General features: G+C 40.8%; 1 protein-coding gene across 7 annotated transcripts; it reads left to right on the plus strand.

Annotated features, from left to right (window-relative positions):
- The first annotated feature begins 827 nt into the window (after window positions 1-827).
- DAB2 (DAB adaptor protein 2) lies at window positions 828-26,894 on the plus strand. 7 transcript variants are annotated; one of them, XM_058825969.1, is made up of 16 exons: window positions 828-1,002; window positions 7,531-7,590; window positions 13,057-13,183; window positions 14,919-15,058; window positions 15,683-15,781; window positions 16,097-16,228; window positions 18,132-18,215; window positions 18,457-18,480; window positions 18,754-18,801; window positions 18,996-19,058; window positions 19,870-20,499; window positions 21,344-21,497; window positions 22,095-22,622; window positions 23,086-23,177; window positions 24,093-24,157; window positions 24,901-26,894. In XM_058825969.1, the coding sequence occupies exons 2-15, from the start codon at window positions 7,558-7,560 to the stop codon at window positions 24,150-24,152; spliced, it is 2,214 nt and encodes a 737-aa protein (XP_058681952.1). In that variant the 5' UTR covers window positions 828-1,002; window positions 7,531-7,557; the 3' UTR covers window positions 24,153-24,157; window positions 24,901-26,894. The 7 variants fall into 7 exon arrangements, with proteins under 7 accessions (XP_058681952.1, XP_058681951.1, XP_058681953.1 ...); XM_058825968.1 differs by having other exon boundaries at window positions 24,090-24,157; window positions 24,901-26,888; XM_058825974.1 differs by having other exon boundaries at window positions 829-1,002; window positions 20,206-20,499; window positions 24,090-24,157; window positions 24,901-26,885.
- The last annotated feature ends 122 nt before the right edge of the window (window positions 26,895-27,016 follow it).

Genomic DNA, 27,016 nt, shown 5'->3' on the forward strand with positions numbered 1-27,016 from the left:
TATTAATGAAGAAAAAAGAATACCACACTGTATCTAGAAAAGCACTGTATCATTTAGTAGCTTTGGATGAGGATGTTTGCCAAATGCATTCACCAGTTTTGAGCCTTGAAAAAGTGGTAAAATAAGTTTGTGTTAAATATTTCCATCTTCTGACTATTTTAAAATATCTATAAAATGTATTTAACCAGCAAGAAAAATACAGTGTTGCTCTTTTTTTCTTTTCTTTTTTTTTAATTGCATGTTGTTGTAGAACAAAATGCACAGTTTTGAACAGAAATAAAAAAAAAAAAAAAAATTAAGGTAAACTAGGTCTACAGCCTTGAAAAGAAAACAAATCATTCTGCTACAAGGACAAAAATACGATTTCTTTAATCAGAGGTTCTTTCATACAAGTTGGAAAACAGCTGTACTCTGGGGGAAAAAAAAAAAGTCCAAAAAAAAAAAAAAAACCAAACAAAAAAAACCCCAAAAAACATGATAGATGTTTGAATAAAGATGAGTGGGCAGTACAAAGGTCAGGTCTGCATGTGACCCAGAAACTGATTTGCACTGACCCAATATTTTGGTTCGGCTGGTCACAGGTTTGGGGAGATGGAGGATGGAGACGGTGGTACAATCTGTGGGTGCCAGACGATTCCGTGCCCACGCAGGGTCCACCTGTGTCCCCGCACTTCCCTCCCGCGTGTCCCCCATGGGCTCCGTCCCCCCGCCAGACGCTGTGCCCAGCTCCCTCCCGCCCCGCAGCGGCGGCTCGCAAGGGGTTAAACTTGTGAGCACCGACACGTTGAGGGGGAGTAGCCAAGACCGAGCAGCAAAAACATCGCAGCGCATTCCTGGGTAGTCCTCAGCTGCCAGCATCTGATTAAAACCATATCGCTCGCTGTGAGTGGCTGACTAATCTCAAGGCGAGAGTGCAACCGAATATTTAACCGGGGCCCCGGTCCCAGCCAGGCTACCGGCTGCGCTCATCGGATCATGCACGGAGCGGCACGGATCTAGCCCGTAAGGAGCTTTGCGAGCTGCGCTCGGCGCTCGCACGGCCAGGGAGGGGGCGATGCGGGGCTGAAGGAGCTGTCACCGGGGCAGGGAGCTTTTTTCTGCCACGACGTGACAGTCGCTGCCCGCGGGGGAGCGCGGGGTGCCCCTGCGGGATGGGGCTCCGGAGGGTGCGCCCCGGGCCGGGCTCAGCGCCGCAGCCGCGGGTGAGAGGCGCCGCGGGGCCGCGCTGCGCCCGGAGGCGGCGGCGGCGGTGGGGACCCGAGCCAGGCTGCGGGACCGTGTCCTGCCTCAGGAGGGGTAGAAGCCGCCCGCATCCCGCTCCTAGCTCGGGCCAGGCGGGCGGCCGGGGAAGCATGAGGGCAAAGCAGTATAAACGCGCGCTTTCGGTTTTGTGTGTGGAGAGGATGGGGTTAAAATCATTAAACAGATTAACTATATAAGCACTAAATTTCCTATTTCCTATAACTAGTTAGTTATAACAAACAACTAGCATGAAAGAATCTCTCTAATAGCAGAGATAATGAGAACACAGGTTAGGATGCTGTGAAGCGGGAGTAGGGTTTTGTTCTGTTTTTGATGGGCACTCTTCTGTCTGCCGGTGAATTTCTGCTTGCAGCTTCAGTCTGGGGTAAACTGGGATAGCTGTAGATGTTGACGATTATCTGGAACTAGTCTTCTGTCTTGACAGAGAAATTGACTTCTCAGGTGATGATATAAAAGGTCTAATGTCCTTTATATGGTGACACTTAATGTTGGGACAGTGCCAGTGCAGCGAGCCATAAGATAAATGCAGGTGTTGCCAACATAGACAGATCTCCTCAGCTGGACTTCTCTGTAAGGAGCTTTTACCCCTCAAAAATGTTGAGACTGGTTACTCAAATGCATACTGCAAATTCACTGGTAAGGCTGATTTTATTATTTTGAGAGTCGGGAATTTTTAAGTCTTCTCCTAATTAAGCTAGTTTGCCTTGAAAGGGTACATTTTTCTCTTCAGAAGTCTTCTGTAACTTCCACAAACAAGGCTGTGCAATATTAACCGAATCTGAGAGCATGAAGGCTTAGACTTGCACACCATATGGTAAAGAATAGCCATAGGCATGCTCTAGGATGGCAACACCTCTGAAAATAGACAGAATTAAAGATGCAGATTCAGTTAGAGAGAATTGATTATGAAGGTGTGTGTTCTAGCTTGCTGTGAAGATTTGACGGGCAATGTTAAATTGAAAGGATGTCATTGTGTCTGATAGTGAACTGCTAGGAAATTATAATGCTAGCAGGTCTTTGTGTCGGCTTCCATTAGGACCTTCCTGGTGGTAGGTGAGGCTGCACATATGAATTGTAGTACAAATAAAATCTTTGCAGCTGATGAGGGAGTCACCAACTACATCTGTTCAAAGAATCACTGCAGTTGCTTCCAGCACAATGTTTCTTGAGGCATAATCAGCTTCTCAAAATTCCCTGGATGGTGTGAAGATGTGGTCACATCTGAAGCAGAAATTATTATTAATAGTAGGTTTGCATTGGAAGGAGGACAACCAAATGGTAGCAAAGGTAAGGAGGGTGAGAGTGTTAAATGAATCTCTGGTGAGTCACCAGAACAGAGGCTTAACTAGCAAACATCATTATTTGGTGCATAGGAAAGCTCAGTGTAAAATGGAGTGAATGCTGAGTCCTTCAGGCTTTATGTCATCAATTTCTTTTTGTGAAGGTAAAGGTGATTGTCTAATCTACAGTGCTGCTAAGTATCTCTGCACAATCTATTTTCTCATTAAGAACATTACTTGTTAAACTACCTGCACACTGCAGACCAGTAGCTGCTTTGGCTATACTTCTTATGCTTCTTGCTCAAGGCCTCTATTTCTCAAGCAAACATGAGAAGAAGCACTCTAAGCAGATGGTTATAACCTATGGAAAAGGTAGATTTTTGTCTCTGTGGGAAAGCAAATAAGTGCACTTAATATCAAGGAAGGGTGAATCCAGTGTGGTTGCTCAAAAATCAAAGTAGAAGAGCCGTAGCTTGAGATACGATGTAAGAGTGCACCAATATATTATAGCTGTTGGGTATTGTTGCCAAACCTGATGATTTTTCTCTCCTGTTGATGGTCTCCTTTCCTAGTAAACCTCACAATTTCAGGAAATTTGTGTGACCAGCTGGGTTAACCCTAGGAATGCTTGCAGAATTTATTTGGCAAGGATAGCAATGTGACCACTACAGAAGCATGAATTTGCCAGTAAAAAAACAATAGATTCCACATCTAGAGAAAGCCAGCTTGATTTGGAAAAAGTGCTGATGCAAATTCCGCTTGCTGGCTAGATTCTGTCAAAAGAAATGACAAGCTGCTTCAAGCAGCTTGAAGGTAACTTGTAATCTGCAAGGATTTTGGAGAAGAATTTTAGATCTTGCATGTGGACTAATGGATTGTTAGTAGAATCGGGATGATATCACAACTTGGTGTTGTGTTAAAGAGACCAAATAGAATAAGGTGTCTAAGGATTGTAACTGAGAAGAAAAACTGGCATTAGAAACCTGGCTCTGAGGCTGTCCTTGGGTTCAAGGGTCTCAGGGTTATAAAGAAGCTGGATGAAGCACAGTGTCAGGCCTAGTCAATAAACAAGAGGTACCAGTTTCAACAGGATTACCTTGTTTATACAAGCTGGGCAGCTGAGTGCTGAATGAACCATCTTCTCCCATCCATGTCTTCTTAGCCCTAGCTTATGGGGACCTAGACCATTCTAGTCTCCCCTCATCTGAAAAACTGTGCCTTGCATATGCTCTGGAGTGCTTGAGGATGAGGTGCCTCAGCTGAAATGCCCAGTAGATCTTCACCCCTAATTATCCATGTGATTTTTAAATTAGTTTTAAAAGCTTTTAATACAGCTTCATAGCTGGTGCATGTCCCCTTAAATCTAAAAGCTCAGACATTACAGGGCCAGTTAAGGACAGATTATTGGCCTTGGAGCTGTATTTCCTGCTGTTCTCTCAGTTCATGTTGCATCCTTAAGCAATAAGATGAGGGTTATCTCTTCAGCAGAAAAAATAGGTCTAAGACAGAATAATGGATCTTCACCTTGAAAGTCAGGAGGCTTCATGACAATGTCAGCTAGGAAGCTGTGCCTCTAGCAAAGTGTACTCAAAGCCTAATGCTGATGTGCCACCCACCTAATAATTTTAGGCCAATGGCTAAAATGCCTATGGATGAAACTTTCCTCTTAGGAGGGGACAAAAGAAGTTGGGAGCATTGGGGATCTAATTTTAATATTACAACCTGTTTTTCTGCCTTACAGATCTCTTCTGTGCCCTGGCATAATACAGTCATTTGCGCTTTGAGGCAAGGGACAAAGGTCACTGTATGAGTAAGGACTAGTTTTCTAGTAGCTTGAATCACAGATCTGTCTGCAAACAGTGGCTACCCTGGTTGATGGAAGGTAAACTCTAGATACTCCTTGTATGCTTCTGAGGGATGTGGCATCCCTATAATATGCTACCAAGACTATCATAGAGATGGGAAATTAGAGACACCCTGGTCAAGATTGCTTTATAGTCTGGATATACAAATAGTAGTGTAAACATCCTCGAATATCTGTAATTATAATGGTGGGGAAACTTGTTGCAGAACAGTCATCTGTGAAACCCTATTAGCTGTCCAGTAGGATTTCTATTATAAGAGCTGTGGTGAAACTCTAAAATTCCTAGTTAATCCTTTCTAACCTCTGGTATAGGTCTTTCTGTACCACTTTTTAAAACTTGAGTCTTCTGTAGTTATTCATTACCTTTCTTGCTGCATATACAAGGGAGAGCTGGGGGCCTTGGTAATAACTAATCTTAAAGGCAAGTATAACCCTTATATTAAGTAGTATGCTTCATAATACCTAACAAGACTGGAACTGTTGTAGAAGAGCCTACAAGTATGCTCTGCAAGCAGAATTTTTATCAGTCTTCTCAGAATACATAATGAACATAATTTGCATCTCTTACAAGAGGCAGTATGGAGTGACTCCTGTGACAGTAACTGCTACAACAATTTGTGTCTTCAGAGGCACAGTATCTGGGGGCTAGGTGGAGTGCTCTTCAATTACTGCTGAAATGAATGCTTGATGATAGACTTTTGGCTGCTCCTGGGATAACCAAGCTGGGTAAGCAAACTGCAGTACTCAACAACGTGGCCAGGATTACATGGGTTTAGGCTGTGTGAATGCAAGAATAATAGAGGAAAATCCTATATCATACAGATAAATTTGTGAACTGGTTGAGAACACAGTTAAGAGTAAACTGTGCGGAACACAGGCAATCTCTTTCAGTACAGCTTGCATATACTCAAACTGCAAAGAAGGATAACTGTGCCAGCAGCAGACAGTTAACTGTATGCAGCTGACATAACCTATGATAACAGCTTCAATATGTGTCAAGTTCCTGCTCTGAGAAGGAGGGGTGAAAAGCATGGTTATTGGCAAGAGTCCTTCACTATACTAACAAGCAAGAATATCCAAAACAGGCCTTCTAGGCAGGAGGGATTTAGGAGTACAGTTGGAAATGAAGTGTGATCAGTTCAAATTCAGTTGCATCTGAATAAACACTAGATGCCTTGAATAACAACTGCTTTTGCTTCCATGTTGTTTGGTATATCCAGTGAGTCTCAACACGGAATATTGATGAAGGTTGAGCTATAGGCACTGAAGCCATATTGCTTGAGATTACTCATCCCAAGGGCAAGTGATGCTTTCCTTAGCAATAGCTCCAGCAAACAGCTGAGCTCTGGCTCAGGTGCCACTAATTTATGTGGCTTCAGAACTGGAAACTGGAGAGAGGTATAGAGGAGTGCTCCCTTAGCAGGTTGCAAAACATACTGTCTTTCTTGAAGCCTGACAGGAAAAAAATTCTTATGGATAATTTAAATATTTAATCTAATTTGTCTCTGTTTCCAAAGTAATAGTTCTCTATCTAGAAAGGTATACCAGTATGCCCTTTCAATTTCTTTCTAAAGGAAGAGTTTGGAGTTCAGATATTAGTACTTCTAGTACTGAAAGCAAAGGGTTTTCTTAATTCAACAGTTTAATGAATAGGTTACCATAGATAATGAACAGAGATTGGAAAGGCTGCTATCAAGCCTTGTTGCAACATGCTGTCTTATTCCTGGAACAACTCATAATTTGAGGGTGACTAGCTAGATATCTGGGCACTGCCTTTGGATACTGAAGTTCCTGGCTGAAAAATAGCTCTATCAAACACTATGACAGTGCTAGTTTCCTTCATCTTGTGATCAAGTCTTCAGGGAACCAGATAGCACTAGCTCATTAAATGCTTTTCACTCATTAATTGCTATTGTTCTATGTGTTCATCAGGTACAGCTTATTTTACCTGGTCATTACTTCTTTTGAGCCCCCTGCTTTACTCTTCCTGAAAAAGACATATTTATTTCTATGACAAATGGAAGAAAAATCCAGAATAGAAGCACTGCTGTAGCTGGGTTGACAAGTAACTAATTATCTTTTCAGAAATCATAGGATACAAGAATGATAAAAAAAAGTTCAAATCCAATCGCACACTTGAACTGTGTGACCTGTTCAGTCCCAGCTGCTAACTTAGTGATATTCTCTTGGCTGTGATTCAAGTGTGTATGAAACACTTTCGGGAACCAAGTTTGAATTTCTATGTTCTTGCTAAAAACCAGGAGGTTCAGAAGAGACTGTGATGAGAACAGACTGTTCTGTTCAACTGATGAAACAGCAGCTGGCAAGTTGGCTGAATGGTGAGATATCTGTGGGGTTTCACAGGCATGACCCTGCACCAGCAATGGTACGTGCCAACATCTGTAACTACCATGGCCAGTTAGTGCACTAAGAGCTTTATCTATTTTGTAGTTGGTACTAGGGAAGGGAGCAGCACGAGGGAGGTGTCTGATGTGTCTAATGCTGCACTTCTATCTTACTAAGTAAATGAAAATCAACTTTCCCTGTTTCTCAGTACTGGTTGTATATGATGAAGACAGCTGGACTATGTTCCACATCAGTGCTAACATCAGTATGTAAGTACTGTTGCACTTTATTCCAGATTTCATGTTGACAGAGGAAGTCTTTGGCATAAGCCTGCCTTTAATATCTCAACAAAGTATCAATCCACTTCTTGGGTAAGAAGATAAAACATCAAATGGAGCTTGAAAAGAAAAATACACATAAGAAGTTCCCTAAAGTAAAATCCCATTTTTCTATAAATACTTGGTCCAAAAGGTAAGCCCCTGGTTTAATTAAAGTCACAATATCAAGCGGATGATCTCTTGAACACAAATCACATTTCTACCAATCTACAGCCTAAGCAGGACATTCAAGAGGACTTTTGAACTGAGTGATGGGTGCATTGCTAATTTTGGCCTTACTGAATTGTGGCAATGACAGCTACACTTACCAGGCAGTGTAGTTTAATATCCTTTTCAGCTGTCTCTCTTATAAGACCAACCACAGGACCTTTGGTTGTAGTCTGAAGCATAAAAGTACATATTCATCCATCTTTCTGACAATACTGCTCTTGCATTCCAGACATGGTGAATAGTTCCCAAGCTGTCTATGAACTTTCTTCTACCACTTGCCTTCAAGCAGGTACTTGTCATGTAAAAGTGTGAACACATCGGGTATAACCTACCTGTAGGTAAGGTGATTATTTCTCACGAATCTTAGTTGCTGGATATGCTGGTATATAACAGAATAATTAGATGGTTTTAATAGAGAACACAGACTAATGTTAATGCTTGCATCAAATAAGCATCTGGAATGTTCCATCTAAATCATTGTAATCTCTTGTGTCATGTTACAGAAGGTTTATTCAACTCGAACTCTGGTATCTGTCAGATACCAGAGTAATGGGTGTTCTAGCAATGAAAGAAAACATTTAAGATTATATTTTATTTGACTTCTCAGCATGAGTGATCCTGTTTAAAAAGCAAAAGTCTGATTAGCACTTTTATGTTTCTGATTTATTGATGCATGCCTAGGGCTTCTCAAGGCTACTACCATTGAAACAGGAAGTAAGCAGAAAATGTGATAATCAGATGTGGAGTTGTTAGATGTAAATGTCAGTCAGCCCTACAGGGGCTCACACAAATGCACTATTACACTCCTGATGTGAGCAGAAGGCTGCCAGTCAAGATAATTTACTGATAACAGATTATCTGGCTTTACAACTTTGGCTCTTGCTAGTGTTCGTTGTGTGAATTGCTATTTAGCCTTTAGTCTGTTTTCTTAGCTTGAAAACTAAAGTATTGAATTCACTAACATAGCCTTCTAACCAGAAGAACCTGACTGATCCTTCAAGAACAGTTGGGGAGGAAACAACCTGCCCCAGAAGCATGTTCAGCAGTTGAACTATTGCTGTGCCTCCTGTTACTACTTCATCCTTACAGGCTGTATTTCACTTGGCAGTAAAAGCTTCCCTTGTCCTCTCCCGGCCTTGCAGATTCTAATTCAAGGTTAATATTTACATGCAATAGCTCTTTAAGCTGAGTCATGTACTTGTAGGGACAAAGAAGGAGCACAGGCTGAGAAGAGGACAAAGTATTAGGTTGATGAGCAGATGTTTAGCTTATCTTTTTGGGTGTCCCTAACCTTCTCTCAGATAATCTCTTATCAACTTTGAGACATTTATCTTCGCCTGATGACGAGGGGAAAAGCCTGTGTGTTGGTGAGAATTCTGTTCAGTCCTTAATTCTATGACAAACTACAGCAATAATGAAGATTCTCCATTCACTTGTGCACAGGACAAAAACATAATCATTAAGGTATCTATCATGTTGCCACCCCTTTCTCAAATAAAAGATATCTGTAAAAGCATCTCTAGTGGAAACTAAACGTTGCTCAACAAAATCGTTTGGCATGTTCTTCCAAGTCTTGCTAAGAAACAGGTATTTCAGGGCTGACTTGCCATTGCTGACAGCCCTCCCTGCAGAGAGTTCAGAGAAGACACAAAGAGTGCAGTATGCCAGAAGTTTTAAGACTGAGAAAGTTTTGACTTTCCTAAGGTAACTGTGTAGAAATTAAGAATAAGTCTTGAAAGGAGAGCAGTCTGACATGAGACAGTAGGTAGCAAGTCGTACATCAAGGACTGTGTGTTGGGGGCCTGACATGATGTTTATCTGAGGAGTCATCAGTGTCTGTCTGCCCTTCACTGTATAGTCCCTGAAGGAAAGGAGGAAGATACAGCTAGTGGTCTCTCTGCAAGCCCTGTCTGGAGTAAATTGACAAGTGGCTGAGAAAAATGTGTGTGATATGTGTGTAATACAGGCAGAGTTTGGTGCACTTCTCCCAAGATGGCAGCATTGTAAATCTGTAGTCTTTGGATTTTTGAAACAGTGCATTTAGCACAGTAATGAAGATAAGCCGTATACCTGATTAGTGTGTAATGAAGGTGTGGTGGTAGCAATGGACTCATCTACATGGACAAGATTTAAACTGCTTTAAACTAAGTGCTGACATAGATGCTGGGGGAATGATCTTGCTCTTTTCTATATCTGAAGACTTGACTTTCCTTTCACGCTTGCATAAAAGCACAAGCATCTCTAACCTTGCTGGCTGACTCTTTTGAGATGACCTCAAAATTAAAGTGTAAGACAATAATTCTAATCTTGTTGCCTTCCACCTGCAGCTGGATTAAGGAAATTCTAAGAGTCTGAATATTGTGAAAGGAAGTCCCCAAGAAACAAATGGAAGGATTTAATTTTTAGTTACTTGTATGGTAAGCACACCATTCCATTAAGATAACATAAACATAAGGGTCATTAAGACCTTGCTGAGTTGTAGCTTGAGTTTAAAGCCCAGAATCCATATTTACTTGTGGTGGAGGTTTTTATAGTGAGCAGAATAGATGAATGCTAGCTCAAGCTACATGTTTCCCCCCACCCCAGAGAAATTTTATGGTGAAGCCGGAGATGATTCAGTGCTAGACATGTGGCTTAACTCAGCTATCAAGAAGAAGTTATTTAAAATATGAACACGTATTAAGGTTGCCTTTGTCTGTAGATGCCTTGAAAGGCTACCTAGAACAGAGGCTAGACAGTTAAAAAGGCCTTCAAAGGATACCTTTGTACCTTGGGCAGTACAAGAGCCTGGCTGTGGCTACACCCAAGATGGACAATGGGTCACACATTTTCACATTTTTATAAGTTTGGTCCATTTGCATGTTGGGATTAATTGTCCAATTACAGTTTCAGTAATCAGATGGGATGAAGTCCCATCCTCCCAGACTGCTCTCCTCAATTCACTGTTGTTTATACTTTTTGGGCCTGAAGCTGCAACTGTGTCCTGGGTTCTCGGGCTGGAAAAGGATTGTTTTGTCTAACTAAAAACTGAGAGGAGAACTTGCTAATACTTTACATGAAGTTCAGGCTTATATACACTAATGCAGTACAGAATGTGGAAAACATGAAAGCTAAAACTTAAGGCATCACTATCATTGCATTCTTAGTTTCACTAATTCTTTTGTTTCTCAGGTGATTTTCAAAGACACCGACTTCTCCAGAGGTATGATAAATTACCATGTTGTGCTATGAAATCTCACCAGGGAACATGAGTTTTGCCAGATCTTAGACATGAGAGTAGGTCCTGCAAAGTAGCCAGATGGCCCTAAAATTGCATTGCTAACACTAAAAATGAGTTTTTCCATAGTAAGACAGGATATTTGCAAAGGTTCAGCCACACTTGTGTAATCCCTGCCCATCTTCCTCCACTGTGGGTGTTTTTTGCTATCTGGTTCTATTAAAGTTAGTGTCCTGACTTCCATACAATGGAGGCAGATGCCAATGATGACCAGAGATGCTTTGAACTCAAAGATGGCAGCTGAACATATAGAAAAAGACCATTTTACCATTACCAAAATGAGGTCTTGCTTGTGCATATTTACTCTTTCCTAAATTATTTCTTTTTTATTGCCTCTTAATTTTACTTCAATGTGTGATAAAAGCTGTAAACCACAGTTGGGTGTAGGTCTACTAATTAGAGGAAGAAGGATCACTGACATGCAGGATTCAGTGCCATGAGTTTCTTATTTCTTCTTTCCATAATGGAGCTAGGCAGAATGTACTAAAGCTGTAACTCAGCTTTTTGAGAGCAAGGCTTGTTTCTCTTTTCTGGGCCTCCCACAGTAATCTTCCATATAGGATTGGGTTTTTAACTAATAGTCCAACACCTTAACTCGCTTTCCTTCTTCATTATTTCTGAAGGACTTCACAAATCTAGGGAGGGATTCTTTATGCTTATAAAAGCTATCTCCACCCAAAATGATACTCTTTATATATATATATATATAAATATATATCATTTGTTTTAGCACTGTAACAAGTATTCTGCAAAATCCCTGCTGGCTTAATAGTTTTCCTCTTGACCTTTTGTCAGAATGGACACACAAACCACTCTTTCAATGATAACATTTCTTAAATAACCATGGCTTGCCAAACAAACTCTTCCTCTGACATCTCTTTCTACTCAGAACCACTTGAAACTTTCACAGCAACACCTTTGTTCCCTTGCATCAAATGTTCCCTAGCTGTGCCCAGATAAGTTGCATACAGAGGAAAACAGGTATACCTGACAGTTCTTTCCCATTTGAGCACCCTTATCTCTGTTGATTTACTTGACCAATGCTAAATGCAATTCACAAACCATCTGGTAAGAAGCTAGGTCTAATTTTGCTTAGGTTAGCTAGTTCCCTAAAGGCCTTCCTCTTGGTTAAATGGAAACTGAGGCTTTCAGGGTGAAATTCTCTCCTTAAGATGTAGCAATTTGTCTTCTTCCTGTGTCAAGAATCAGTTAAGAATTGATATCGATTACTCAGGTAGTGGCAAGCTGGTTGAGTCAGTCTGGTTATTGACTTAGCAGTAAATTGGGGGAGGAAGGGAAGGCAGGAATGAGATCAAAATCCTGAAAGTACATTTCAAGTAATGGGTAAAGCATCAGGTATTACTAAGGCAAATGAGGAACTGACTATTGAGAAAAGCAAACTTCTAATGCAAGGGGCTATGCAGTTCTTCAGCACTTGTATCTACATACAAGTTGTGTCTCAAATGCTGGAGTAAAGGGGTAGCAGCTTGCCTGAGTGTAGGGGTAATTAGAGGGGAGCCTAATTATTTAATCACCTAAACAATTTCTTTACTTCATTTGTTATCTTAAAATTCAAGGTATTAACTACAGCCATTGCAATATCCCAGACAAGACTGATAGAATTATTTCTGTAGCAGATGTGGATATCTAGTTCTTTCTGTCTTGATTTAGATCTTCATAACTCTATGAAGCTTCTCTGAGTACCTCTGTTGTGTTGGAACAAAACATAGCGACTAAATTATTTTTTAAATAATACAGAGAGAAAAGGGTCACATGGCGTAGAGGTAAATCCTAAAAGTCAGCAGTTTATTGTCAATTTGCAGGGGTTTTGAAAATCTGAAGGTTACTTGATTGCTTGTTAAGACAAGTGTGGGGGGGTTTGGCTTGAGGTTCTGTTGCGTTCTTACTGGGACCATCTGTCTGCAGCCTGAGGAAATTATTTGGTTTTACCTGTTGGGTGGTATAACCTCTGACTTTCGCGGGATATAGAAACATGAATAATATCTACTGGCATCTTTTGGGTGTTTCGGTGTCATCCTCATGGGTGTTTGGAACAGATCCTAGCAAATGTTTCTTGCCTTCTCTCCCACACTACTTTAGAGATGCAGCTGACAGCGCTGAATGAGAATAGCCCAAAATACCTGAAGTTCTATAAATAGCCTTAAAAGGTAAAAAAGCGACAGATTGACTTGTATCGGTGCAAGTAGAGCCTGTTGATGTAGATCAGTGTGCCCTACTGCTAAGTTATTTCTGAGGTGAGGGTTCATCACCTCCTGCTGTAACTTCATGCTCTGTGTAGTCTGACTCTGAGCCAGACTTGCCGTACGATCACTCCTTACACATTCAGACTTTGTCAGGCATCAGTGTTCAGTGGAACTCTGATGGACTAACAACTTCAATGTTATATTCAATAAGAATATTTCTTTTTCAAGGTAAAAATACTATGTCTGACTTCTAACTGTTATTTGGATTTTTAAGCCTACAGTGAACGTAACTGGCCACAATTCCATCATGTCTACTGAAGCTGAAACTACTGCTACCAACAGCCAGCCTGAACAACAGGCTCCACCAAAGGCACAATCTTCAAAGAAGGAAAAAAAGAAAGGTAAGAAATGCTTACTACTGGCACTACTCTATTCTGTGTTCTTAATCTTTTGAATTTGCCTAAGCTAAGATCATCCCTCCCACTAGTGCTGAAATAACTGAGTTTTGCAGCTGACCAGAAGAGTAAGTAAATATGCCAGTATAAAAACTTAACCAGAAGGTAAGCTTTTAGCATTAAAAGCTCTTTTCTAGCCTTAAGTTCTAAAGCTCTCTGTTCCTCTGTTGTTTGCTGAGCCTGACAAGTAAGGAAGAGCCCAGAGAAGCAAGAGCCTCCTGAGGAGGTGGCCAGACCTTGGACCACCACAGCACTTGTTAGTCTGAACTTTAACCTGACTCCCCCCCTGTTATAGCGTGTGCTGCAGTGAGATCCCAGGGAGCAACCAGTGTCTCAGAGCCCAGAGATGATCTAAGACGAAGGGATGGGTTCTCATTTGCCAATCCAACAACTGGTTTATTGAACACAGCCTCAAATAGGTGCAGGGATAAGAACCAAGGATTGGGCTAAGGGCACAGGGTTAAATGAGGGGCAAAAGGGGCAGATCTGAGGGTCAAGGTTCAATAGGGGCAAGGGAAAGTGGTGCAGGGGAGTGGATAAGGGCTGGGGAACCAAGGGGATAACAGGAGTGGAACACTGTGGCAAAACAGAGCCAATAGGGGTTAAGGGAAGGAAGAACATTCTAGGAAGGGTACATGAATGGTAAACAGGGGCTGAACAAGGGTGGTATCAATCCCCACACACTATCAGAACACCAGAACCCAAAAGGCACCAACATATGGCTGCAAAAGGCCCATGGGAGGGAGGCCTTTTCTTACTCTATTCTAGAGGAGTGTCTCTCCCCTTTTGCCTCTGCCCCTCCAGGGTTGAGGCATTTTGGTAACAGGGCCCTGGGCCTCCACAGTCCCTCCAGTCCAGAAAGGAGATTTGTGCTGGATACAAATTCTTATCCAGGGAAGCTAGAAAACACATTCCATGAGAATTATTATGAAACAGATAATCTATTTTTTGATAGATTAGGTCATGTAAATATAACTACCTCATATAAAAATACATACCTAGGTGCATACATGAGCTATGTTGAGCATGTAGAGAAGAAAAGCAAGCAGTTTCCAGCAGGAGCAGCAGAAATAACAAATTAGTTAAAATCCCAAATACTTAGAAGGACAAGAGTACCAGGACTCATTGTAGAAATGATGGTGCTGATATCAGATTCTAGTATGGGAACTGGGAATTATTTTTGCACAGCACGAAGAGATCTGCCTACATCAGAACACGGGGATAACACCTAAAGGCCTTACTGAACACCCTGTATGGCTATGGGGAGTACCATTTTTGCATGGTGTTTTTTTCTTAGCACACCTTACTTTTGCTTATCCACAGTTTAGGCTTTTATGTGGTGAACAATTGTTCTGAAGCTCCCAGACATTAAGCACAAGGCTCCACTCTTTGAACTGAGGCCATGTTCTGCAAGAGTATTGTGACCATAAAGGAGTAGCTGTCTTGCAGTGCACATGGATTGTTAGTCAGTTGTACTCAAGAGACAGTTTTAACATGGACATGGTGTATATTTTTTAAAGATCACAAATATCAACATAGCTATTTCTATTGTAAAAAAAAAAAGAAGAAACAAAACCAAAAACAACCAGCCAAGAAAAAGAAATAAGCAAAAAAACCCAACTCACCCAAACATAAAAATAACCTCAAAAACAGACCCACTAAACTTCTTCTCTGTCTCCAGGGCCAGAAAAAACAGATGAAACCCTCTTGGCTAGATTCAAAGGTGATGGTGTAAAATACAAGGCTAAACTGATTGGCATAGATGATGTTCCCGAGGCAAGAGGAGACAAAATGAGTCAGGATTCAATGATGAAACTGAAGGTAAGGGCTTGATCTGTGACGTAAGGAACAGTCTCTGGTTAGCCTTCAAAAAGCAGATCAAACAGTCAGTTTGGAAAAATTTCAAATACAGCTTAATGGTGATGTAGTTACTAACAGCACCCTCTAGATGGATGTTGCTTCCTAAACCTCTGGCTCAAAGGACATTTCTCTGAAAGTCTTGGAACATTCCTTTGGGTCCATAGGCATCCAGTATGAATGCTGGCAGTATGAATTTCATCACAATGATGAGCTTGGGTTTTGGAGGGGAAGGGGTGATTGCTGTGCAAGTTAACACTGACCTCAAAGCACAAGTTGGCATCCTGTATCAGTGGTGACACTCAGATACAGACAAGCTAAAATATAAATTAATCCCTGCAGCAACAAAGACCATTACTTCTGTAGTACTGAACATTCACGTACCTTCAATCAGACTGGAAAAGCAGGTAAAGATGCCTCTACTGCAGCAGTTTTGTGGACTAAAATCTGTTTTAAGAATCTAAGACAGAGAAAACTGCCTAGATCTGTGGTATGACTTTAGACCTAAGCAATAATATGTTACAAAGAACAAGTTAAAGCTCAGTCCAATAGAAGTCTCATCAATACTTTGGCATTCATTCTCTTTAGGGAATGGCAGCAGCAGCCCGTTCCCAGGGTCAACACAAACAGAAGATCTGGGTGAACATCTCCCTCTCTGGAATCAAGATTATAGATGAGAAAACTGGGGTAAGATATAACTTATTTTCTTAATGTGATTCTTAAAGCTAGTGAGGAATCTGGATGTTGGAGCAATATGAACTAGATTCTTACTTGGGCACTGTACCCCATTTCCACGTATAAAAATTGGCTTTTGAAATGTTTGTGATGCTGAAGACTCCTGTCAGAAGACAGCTGCATCTTATTGTGGTTAGTCAAAGGCTGATAAATACTGAGGTTTAGACTGAAGATTTTTAACAGTCTCAATCATTCTAGCTACACAGAACAGTGGTGATTATATTTCCATAAATTTAAACCAGTAGTTATTTTTTTTCCCAATTCCAGGTCATAGAGCATGAGCATCCAGTAAACAAAATCTCCTTTATTGCTCGGGATGTAACAGACAATCGTGCCTTCGGCTATATATGTGGAGGAGAAGGCCAGCACCAATTTTTTGCCATAAAAACAGCCCAACAGGTATGAATCAGACACTTTCTTTCACATGCTATGGATAATGTTGTTGTGTAAACATTTTACATGTGATAAGGGTCTAGTGTTTTGCTGGAAATCCCACAAAATTCCTTTGGGGAATCCAGCATGCATGGATAGATTTTATTGAAAGAAAGACAATAGGAATTGTCTGTGTCACTACTGGCTTCTGTCCTGCACGGTTTCTTTGTAGTCCAGAATAAAAGCACTCAAGTAGTCTTGCTTACTGTGATTAACAATGCTTGTCTATGTACCATGAAAGTCATTAGTGAGATGAACAGAGCCATTAACACAGGCTTCCCACTGTGAAAGTACTAATTCTTAAGTAAAATATCCAGAGTTTCATTCTGAATTAACAGGAATATAGAACTAACTACATTAGCCTAGTTCATGTCATACTTTGTCTTGTGCAGCAGGGAAATCACTTGCTCAATTGAACAGTGATTCTGGGGCCTGTAAATTATATGTCTGGTCCTCCTAGGACCTCCTAACCCTAACTTGCTGGGAGGGATTCTGATCCTTCTGTGATAAGTTCCTCACATGTAGAAATCCTGTGTGCAAGGTTAATCTCTCTGAGGGGAATCTGTACGTAAGCAATACTGGAAAAAGCTACTTAAAAATGCCACTAAGAATTATTCAGCTTCATAAACAACCTGAAGTTAAGTATTTTTTGTTTATCAGCTTGTCTTTATTATTATTTTATAATAATATAACTGAGGAGCTCCTTGTTGGAGCATGTTACTACTTCAGTAACAGCTACAAGGCCTTCTAAGTCTGTTGAATTTGTCAGCATTCTGACCAATAATTGTATTGATTTCAGTGGAACTGTAGATTAAGCACAAAAGCCTTTTGTATGTACTCTGGAGTCTATTCCTTCATTTCACCACAGGGTGCTGCTTGCCAGCCCTTAAGCTCAGCCAGGCCTTAGACAGGTCTTGACTTGCTACTAGGTGTTTTTGTCATAAACCTGTCTAGCTCAGAAGCAAGGACTTCTGCAGATCTAGTCTGCTGCAGCTCTACTCCTTGTTAAAGTTAATAATTCTTGAAATGGATCTTCCTGCAGCTGCATATCTAAACCCTTTGATTGGGAGAGGACGGTGCTCAGGTGTAAACAGTGAGATCTGTTCAAAGCATTCTCTGCTTGAGCCGGTGGTTGTGGCTGAAGATGGGGATGTGTCCTACTTAGACATTGACAAGCTGCTGTATGCCTGATGCAGGTGTTCCAAAGCAGTGCAGCTGAACTCGTCTCCATCTTGACAGCATTCTTGTTAATGGATGTACAGGGCATGCCCTGCCTTTCTATTTCACATTAAACTGTCACCATGTCTCAGATCCCATTTGAAGCTGGTCTCTGCCTCACACATTTGAGGAGATGATAATCTTACCTTATGCTCACCTGGCTCATTTGCTATTTGTATACTGTTTAAAATAGAAGTAGTAATATATGTGGAAGCTTTCTCCACACTCAATGTGAGAGTTGGTAGCAAATAGACAAACGCAAGGAGACTACCAGAGGGCTTGGATGAATTTTGCACTTTTAGGACTTGTTTACACTTAAAAAGTATTGCTACCAGCTTTTTAGCAAAAATATAAAAAGTATTGTTACTTTGCACAGTTTTAGCACAAAACTTTTGTGCACGTTAGCACAAATTTGTTTACAACCACTTTTGTAGAGTTAGTAACAGTCCTACACTGATTGTGTCCCTTCCCCTTGGATTCTGCATAAGCAGACTCTTGTACGAAGACTAAACAGGTCTTTAAACTTTTGCTTTTCCTGTTATCTCAACCCAAGTCTTGCACTGTTTAGGGAAGTTTGGCTTGTTGCACAGATTGCAGCTTTAGAAGTCCAGGTAAAAGTAGTACATGGCCTAAAATCTACATTCTTTTCCAGGCTGAGCCTCTGGTTTCTGATCTTAAGGACCTCTTCCAACTAATTTATAATATGAAGAAGAAGGAAGAAGAAGAAAAGAAAAAAGTGAGTAAAAATACAGAAACTGCATGACTCTGCATAAAGCTTGTTTCAGTTTTGGCTGAGTTTTGGGCTCTTGTAAGACTTGATACTAAGCGCTGCCTAAACCCAGACATACTGAGAGCTATTGGTTGTGCCACCAGTCCGGCTGCCTGGGTCTGGTAAGCTCCTCCAAAGTGATAGAATTTGACTTTTGTTGATAGCCTACATGATGTTTAGGTATTAAAAGTCTTCCTTTTTTCTTTAGAGTGAAGAAGCAAGTAAGACTGAGGTAGGTCACTTCCACTCAGCCCCTCTTGATTAGATATGCTGCTGCACCACATCTAACTTTGACTTTCATTATGCTGCCAGCATTATGAAGGCAGTATCAGGTGCCCAATTACATTGAAATGGAAGTGAAAAGAGTCTGTGGAACTAATACTGAATAGTGATCTCTATCATGCTTTCCTTCTCCATTACTTGCTTTTTAAAGCCTGCAAGTCCCTTGCTTAAGGCAAATTTTGAAATTACAGTTATTTCTGACATTGTTATCTGTCTGTTACAGAATGGTGGTGAAGAACTGCCTGCTGATCAAGCTGACAAGACGAAACTGGTAGGTTCAATTTTAAAATGTTACTTGATGCCATTAAAAAGTTCATAACTGACTGTCTCCATAATTTGTAGGAAATGCAATGTTTGTAGATAGTGTTTATAGTGCTTACTGCAGATTTTAAGTAAATCTGCATGATGCTGCTTCTTGTGAGAGCTCTAACAGATGCCAATTCTTTCAATATTTCTGGCTTCAAGGGAGTTGACCAGATGGACTTGTTTGGGGATATGTCAACACCCCCTGATATGAGCAGCCCCACAGTAAGTAGACTCAAGCTTACTTGCCTTGGCTTTTTCTTAGGAAGCAAATTCAGTCCTTGTAATAAGTGCTGCATTTACTGAGGCATCTGCCTAGCAATCATCACTGTACTAGTGGGGTAGGGCTCTAGAAGTATCCACTTGATCACTAGGTGTCATTCTAGTACTTAATTCTACTAATGTCATTCCAGTAGGTCTAGCTCAAAATTTGGCCTAGTTGCACAAAGGTGTGCAAAACCTTATCATAGCTCAGTATGACCGCAAAAATCCTATAATTTTAAATCTGGCACTGTAAGACACCATCAGCATGATGCAGCTGGTGCTGTCAACCCAGCCAGTGACCAAGCCTTACCCTTCCCCTGCATGCTTGGTGGAGAATAACATGCTACCTTCCACTGGCAAATAACTCTTCAGCGTTATTCTAAAGCTGAGTCTGCAACCTGAAGTCTTACTAAGGCAGTGGGATTTCACAACTTGTCAAAATTAAGGACTAGGACTCAAACGGGGGTCTTTGACCCCCATGAAAGTTTGTGTAATTAGTTCTTACTGACTCTACAGTCACTAGACTGAAGACCACGAATACGATGTTTAACTGTGGGATCTGAAAACAGATGTTTCAGTATTGGGTTTTGGAGACCAAATAGCTGTAATTTGACTATAGACAGCAGTGCCTGCCTTTGTGATTTTGACTTGTTTACTGGTGTAATGTGTAGGGTACTTGGATCTCTTCTTTTGCAGCTATTTTCTTTGAGCTTTTTCACTGTGCAGCAAAATCTATGTATAACTAACTTCATTTTTCTCTCTGAAAAAATAGGAGGCTAAAGAGATTCTGTTAGTGGATTTTAATTCTGAAATTGAGACCAAACAAACCTTTGCAAAAGAGGATCTCTTCTTGAATGGCATCACAGCCTCTCTTCCACAACCAAAGGCACAGACACACTTCTTGCCTGAGAGTTCTTTCTCTACCAATCTCAGCTTCTTTCCTACACCTAATCCAAACCCTTTCAGTGATGATCCTTTCACACAGCCAGCCCAATCTGCACCACCTTCATTTGATTCTCTAAAATCTGATCAGAAGAGAAGTCCAACTACCTTGACATCAGTGGGTAACGGTGCTTCAAACGGTGATATTGACTACTTTGATAAACAGTTTGACCAGATTTCTAATAGAACTGGCAAACGAGAAGCACTCACATGCCTGTGGCCACTTGAGAGTAAGTCACCTGCAGCAAGAATTCCCAATGTGATACCAGAGAGAGAACGGAATGGCTTTCTTGAAGTCCCATCAAAACTGGTTGTGGAAGGTGCTTCCAAAGGAACATCTCTGCAGAATGGAGTAAAGCTGGATTCTGAAAGCAATATCCAATTCATGCCACATGAGCCTATAACAATTAGCCCACCACCACAGAGTACCAAGCCAGGAAGAGGAAGGAGATCTGTCAAGGTGAACAGTGTTCAAGTAATTTATGGTGATATGCATGATCTTACTTGGAGAAGCTGGCTGAAGGAAGCTTTTCTTTCTTATTACTGTATAACTGGATACCTGGCTTTGCAACACTTCTGCCTGCTCTGCTCACACTAACCTCTCTGCAGCCATGATGCCTTCTAATATCTATGAATGTTTCATAGTAGCTATGGTCACTAAATTCTGTACTCTCTTCTTTAATGCTGCCATACTCCTATAAAGGTCTGGTAAGTATGCTGCTATGCATATTAACACTTGATATAATGCCAGAATCTGTCATGATAGTAGTATAACATTTATGATAGCAGTATGCCCATCAACCTAGGGTTTCATAACAATAAGATACCAGTACTGGCTTACTAAAACCCATATGGTTTTTCAGTATTTGCCTACTGAAGGAAATTTCAGTGGCTTGCATGATTAGGCACAGGGTGGCTCTGGATCAGCTTCATTTATCTTGTACTTAAATTATGCAGAACTCTTCTGGCCTTGACACAACCACAGGGGTTTCTGCAGACTAAGCAGTAGTGTTTAAAGGGGTAGGGTTCAGATGGAAGCTCACTTGTAGCAAATAATTCAGCCATTTTAAGTCCTGCTCTTCTTCTGTTGACTCATGACTAATACATATTTTACCTGTTAAATGCCATGTATTTCTGTAAGCATGAACAAAAGGGTGATATTTGAAAATCTTATACTCTAAATGATACATCCAAACTCCCTCCTCTGTTTTAGATTAAAAAGTCTTCTAGGTCTGGACTAGGGAGCCTTGATCTTGCTAGCATGTGTTCTTACCATGGCATCTCACTTTTATTTTTCTTTCTAGACTGCATCGAATGACTTACTCAGCTCAGACTTCTTTGTGCCATCTGCGGAGAGCCTTAACTTGAGCTCAGGGTCACAGGCAGGAGCTCAGCCGGCTAGTCCACTGGACCTCTTCAAAACAAGTTCTACCATAGCATCTCCACTGGCTGGTCTAGGTTAGTTTACAAAAATAAAGGTCTTGTTCCACTCCAAGATATCTCCTAACACCAAAACATGGGTTCTAGTTTTTCTTTACTTCTTGTGCTGTACCCTTTAATCCATGTGCTGTTTGCCCTAAACTATTACATTCAGCAAATAGAGGGCTAATTCTGCATCCTTAACTGAATCAGGATTAAAACAATCAACTGTTTTAATTTTGACAGCAGCTTCCTACTTCAGGTACACAAGGCTTAAGTGAGCCAAGCACTACTTGTAAAGTCAGGGTAATGTTGCTGCACAGTGTCTTAGTGACTTCTGTTTACATGATTATTATGTGGCAAATCCACCTGTCACTTCTGTGCTAGAACTATGTTTGTCCTTCCCTTACAACAATCTCAATTATGTCCTTGCAGCACTGAAATGCAGCAAAGTAATAAATTAAACCCTTTCTCCCCACTTCTTTTCCCCAAATGGTTTGATTTCTAAGTGCAAACCAAGAGATTTTCACAAACAGTACACGAAAATCTTTTGCTGGTACCCTTTACGGAATTGATATGCTCCTGCTTGTGGTCTTCAGATGACTGAAGTGCTGTGTAACAACAATCTCCCCCCAGGTGGTTTGCCAGTCACTTCATCACCATGGACCCCGCAAACAGTTTCCTTCACTCAGGCTACATCAGTCTTCCATGGGTCTATGATGTCTGCGCAGTCTCCAGGATTTACTCAACCACTTGCCTTTGGTACTCAAGCAGTGCCAGGCTGGAACCAATCTTCATCTTTTGGTGCCACATCCACTCAGTCTTCTGGTCTCTGGCCGCAGCCAGCGCAAGTTCCACCTAGTTCTTGGGCACAGCCAACCAGTGCTGTAAATCCCTTCCAGAGCAGTGTGTTCACATCTCCAACGCTACCAGCTCAGACAGCCTCGGCTCTGCCCTCCATGTCAACAGCAGCTAGCCCACCTCAGCCACCACCCAGAACTACACAGCAGAAGGAGCTGTCCAAGAAAGAGAGCGATGCATTCATTGCTCTGGATCCACTTGGGGATAAAGAAATGAAGGATGTCAAGGAAATGTTCAAAGACTTCCAGCTGACAAAGCCACCTGCAGTACCAGCAAGGAGAGGAGAACAGCAAAGCCTTTCAGGTGCTTCTGGAGTTTTCAGCAGTTACTTTAGTAGTAAAGTAGGCATTTCAAAAGATAGTACAGATGATGATGAAATGGAAGCTAGCAAGCTGTTTGCCAAAAATGACTGGTAACATTTTGGAGTTAATGGTTACTGAAATAGAGGGTTGAAGGGCTGTCTCAGCTACTAAATTGAAGACTTGATCAGCAGCGGTGGGTAAATACTGACACCTAGTGCCTAGATGACTTGACTAGAATGAGGTAAACCTAAGTCTGAATGTTAGAATTTCCATCTGATTTAAGCTTAGTGAGGGACAAGCAGGAGTTAATACTGTGACTCAAAGTCACTCCAAGCAACTTCCTTGTGATTTTTTTTTTTTTGTGTGTGTTTCTAATTAGATGAGCTGTGGTGTTGCTATACAAGCAGACCTGAGTTCTTGTTAATTATGTCAAGTGATTATAGCAGTATGTCTCTCTTTTTTAGAACCACCAAAGCCTGTTCCTCGGCAAAGTGCACCGCCAGCTGATGGCCTGTTTGCAAGTCAAGACAAAACAGACCCTTTCGCTGCCTCATCTGTAAGTAGTAAAAACCCAACAAAACAAATGAAAAAATAAAAAAGACAACCAAAAAAAATCCCCAAAATACAAGCAAAAAAAATAACCAAACCAAACCAAAAAAACAACAAATACCAAAACCCCTAAATGGCATTACCACCACAAAAAAAGCCATCAATTTTTTTTTTTCTCCTTAGTAACTGTGGTGCCTGTGTTTGAGCACTAGTTTAGTTCTGGCTTTAGAGGTGCTACAACAAAAACCTTTTGCATCTTTGAGGCTAATATGTAATCTAGTAGAGGGTATCTGTTGCAAGAAGGTTAACAAAGCATTATTCCATTTGGCTTGGCTCCACAACCAGTTTCCCGAGGTGCAAAGTTCTGTAGTATTGGGACCCTCTACAGAAGATTATCAAATAATGTAGTTGGAGAAATACTCCACTTTGGTTATATATAACCCTCTTTAGAACAAACTGGGCTGTGTGGATTGTGAAGCTCTCTAGCTGAACAAATGGGAAGTTCCATGTTAAGGACTCTGTGGGGGAGAAAGTGGCTTCACTAGATCACTCTATTTGGGACAGAGCACTTGAAGCCATCAGTGAAAATTCTGGACCAATTCCAGAATGTTGATTTAAGACTTCTAGCATTTGACTAAAAGACATCTCATCTTGACTACACTAGCTCTAAAGGAGTGTTTGGAAGCAAACATGGTTTTCTGAAAAATACCTTGCCTTGGACTAGCGTACCAGCTAACACAGCTTAGAACCCCCCTCTTTTGTTGAAGAATACAGTAAATGTGTATTTAGCAGGTGCTCTGAAGTATTCTTTCTATGAATACTTTTGAACAGGTGTTTGAACAGGAAGTAGCTCATAGAGCTTTGCAGTGTAAAACTGGTGAAAACTGGAAATCCACTAACAGCTTATCTCTTTCCTTAGAAGGAATCTCAGAATCCACCTTCTGGTCCTTTTGGTCATGAATTTGGCAACCCATTTGCATAGATCAGGTAAGTCTTCCACTAATAAGCCAACCTACTTCATCCTCTGAAATTTATTGAGGAAATGTTCAGTAAAGAGATAGCTAAAAACTGCAGTAGCTTAATACTAATGCTCTCTGAAATATGGCAAACAGTGCTTGGAAGAACTTCTGGTATAGTACCTCTATCAGACTTATACATAGCTGCATTCTGTCCAAGCCTAGCCAGCTTCTTAGAACTAAAGACTTGATTCTTCCACAGACTTAAATTCCAAGCCCGCAACAGATCTAGATTTCCTTTCCTTGAAGAAAAATAGTGACTGTGTATTTGCTGCAGAACTCAGAGGGACTGACTTTAATACCTTCAGATATCTATGGCAGAATGTTAGCATAGAGTGCCCTGTACACAATGTACAGCTTTCTGAAGTTTAATCACCTTAATAGCTGCAGTTTTGGACTCTGGGTAAATTGGAATAAAACAAGAATAAGGCTATTAGGCTCTTATTCTGGTTTTTAATCAAAAGTTGTTACAAACACTTTTGTTGCTAGAAACTAATGTAATTTGAAACTTCATAGCATTGACTGAAGAGCATGGTCTATTGATCCAGCAAATCTTCGGCCATACCTTCCAGTCTGCCCCTGAAATACTGTCTAGCTTCTGATAGAAGACAAGTGTTGATATTTATTGCTTTAGTTTTGTTCCTAGTGGCTCTGTTTAAGCAATAAAGCACATCTCATAGCCATCCTAACACTAATTCCTTTCCATCATACCAGGCATAACCAGAAAAGGACAAATGGAATAACTGGACCTCTTCTCAACGTGATTTTTCTACGTGTTTCACTTTGCTGTCTGCTATTCTTGCTGTTGTTTCATGATGTCTGCAATCTAAAATATATCCAGGTGGATTGAAGCATGGACCCTCAAAGAACATGCTGTGAAGATGATAATTCAGGGCAAAGCAAATGGGGATATTGACTCACGCTGAAAACCCAAATTCAAATTGGTGGATGTTACCTTTAGTTCTTTGCACTCCTCTACAGAGAGGTTGACAGCACTGAGTAATGTGTCTTGTACCATTTCCCTTTACATGGCACTTACTGTCCCAAAATAGAGGAACTTAATGTACCTAGGGGAGAGTTGTTGCCTTTGCATAAGGGTGTTGAATTAGTAGCTAAAACTCCACACCTTAAACAACTAGGTCTGTTGCCCATTATGACAGCAGCAGCCAGTTGTAAAGTGGATGCTACTCAGTTCTAACTGGTGACTAGACAGATGACTTGGTCTTCTAGCCACAAAAATTTAAGTATGTGTAGAGGAAAATAATATTACTCTATTTAACAAAAAGTATCATTCCACCACAAATGTGTCATTAAGGGACTGCGGGGTCTGTAACAGCACTGCTGAAGCCCTGAGTACTAGAGGCCTACACTGTAAGCTGCAAAACTTCTTGCAGAACATTTAGGTAGTTGTGGACACTAACTGTTGTCTTGGTGCTAATATGGCAGTTTTCAGGGAGGGAAATCTACTAGGATTACTTTTCTATTAAGGTGGCTTGGCAAACAAATGAAACAGGAAGATAGGGTTCTTGCTTACATCTCAGTGAATCCCTGATGTGCTAAGTTTGAGTTGTCATGGTGTAGTGGGGTATGTTTCCAGCATGCTAGAAAACAAAAACACCAAAATAGCTTCACTCCATGCCTAGGTTCCTTGTGAACAGATGCACCATCTCTGTGCTATTAATGTGAGGTAGTATTCTATCTTTTGGAAAACATGCCTCTTCTCAAGAGCCTCTTTACTAACAGGGTTTTGAACCAGTTACAACTGCCTGTAACAGCTACATTCTTGGCCAGTGGTGATGACTGATGTGTCAGAAGTTTTTCTGTTATTGTTAAGTATAAACTTGAAATGTTATTGTTAAATCAAATGCCTAAGCTGTTGCTAAACTGGGGAGCTGAGAAAGTCAACTTGAATACAGCCTTAGTATCCAATTCAGCCAGTCATGCAATTAGTTGTGTATACAAACTTCTCTTGCACTTTCTGTAATGCAAAAAAAAATTTAAAAAAAAATAAAATCACAAATTTAAGTATTTGTCTCAAACTGGAAATGTAGAAACTTATTGATGTTACACTGTTATATGAAACTGTAGTATCTGTTACTTAATGGCATTAAAAAGAAGCAACTCTTCATACCAAATACGCATCAGTGTGGCTGTTAATTCTGCCTTCTGTTAAGTCAGTCTTGTGGTCTAGTTGACATCAGAAGTTCAAAGCCTGCTGAGAAGCATTCCTCACAGGTTCTGTAGCTGTTTGAAGAAAGTGTCTTTCTGTAACTTCTTGCATTGGATGGAGCTGTTCAAAAAATGCTGTGCCATAGTAAGAAATAAAATCTCCAACTGATTTAGTAGAAACTGTCACTAGAACTTTGTCCCTTGGGCTGCTCAGCCTGAGCTTGTTGCTGCTAAAGATGCTTTCCTGCTTCTTTCTGCAGAGCCATGGGAGCTAAGTACTTAAATTGCATTGCACTCAGAACTTTCAATAATGCACCTTGTGTATTCCAGCTTTGCAGGAGATCTAAAGTGATGCTAGGAAATCTCAGAACACCTTCTTGTGTTCAGAGGAAATTATATACTCCTTCAACAGAGATAGCTATAAAAATAATAAATCTGTTATTAAGCTGCTGTTTTAGACTATTCTAATATTTAAAATAATGCTAATGCTTATTTCTAATATTGTTTGATGGTTAAGGGGTTAAAAACAATTCATTGCAAAGTATTTGTTATCCAGCTTGAAATACAGGTTTTAAGGGGGGGTTAGAGTGTCACAGTGGGGCTTTTTTGGTTGGTTTTGTTTGTTTTGTTGGGGTTTTGTTTTTTGTTTGGTGGGGTTTTT

Source organism: Poecile atricapillus, chromosome Z, assembly GCF_030490865.1.
Source record: "Poecile atricapillus isolate bPoeAtr1 chromosome Z, bPoeAtr1.hap1, whole genome shotgun sequence".
In the NCBI taxonomy this organism is placed as follows: Eukaryota; Metazoa; Chordata; class Aves; order Passeriformes; family Paridae; genus Poecile; species Poecile atricapillus.

Excerpts from the sequence above, each read along its gene's own strand:
- DAB2 (XM_058825968.1), top strand. The coding sequence starts at position 7,558 with ATGAACTTTCTTCTACCACTTGCCTTCAAGCAG. Across the intron at positions 22,623-23,085 it reads AGAACAGCAAAGCCTTTCAG|AACCACCAAAGCCTGTTCCT; the intron begins GTGCTTCTGGAG and ends TCTCTTTTTTAG. Across the intron at positions 23,178-24,089 it reads ACCCTTTCGCTGCCTCATCT|AAGGAATCTCAGAATCCACC; the intron begins GTAAGTAGTAAA and ends CTCTTTCCTTAG.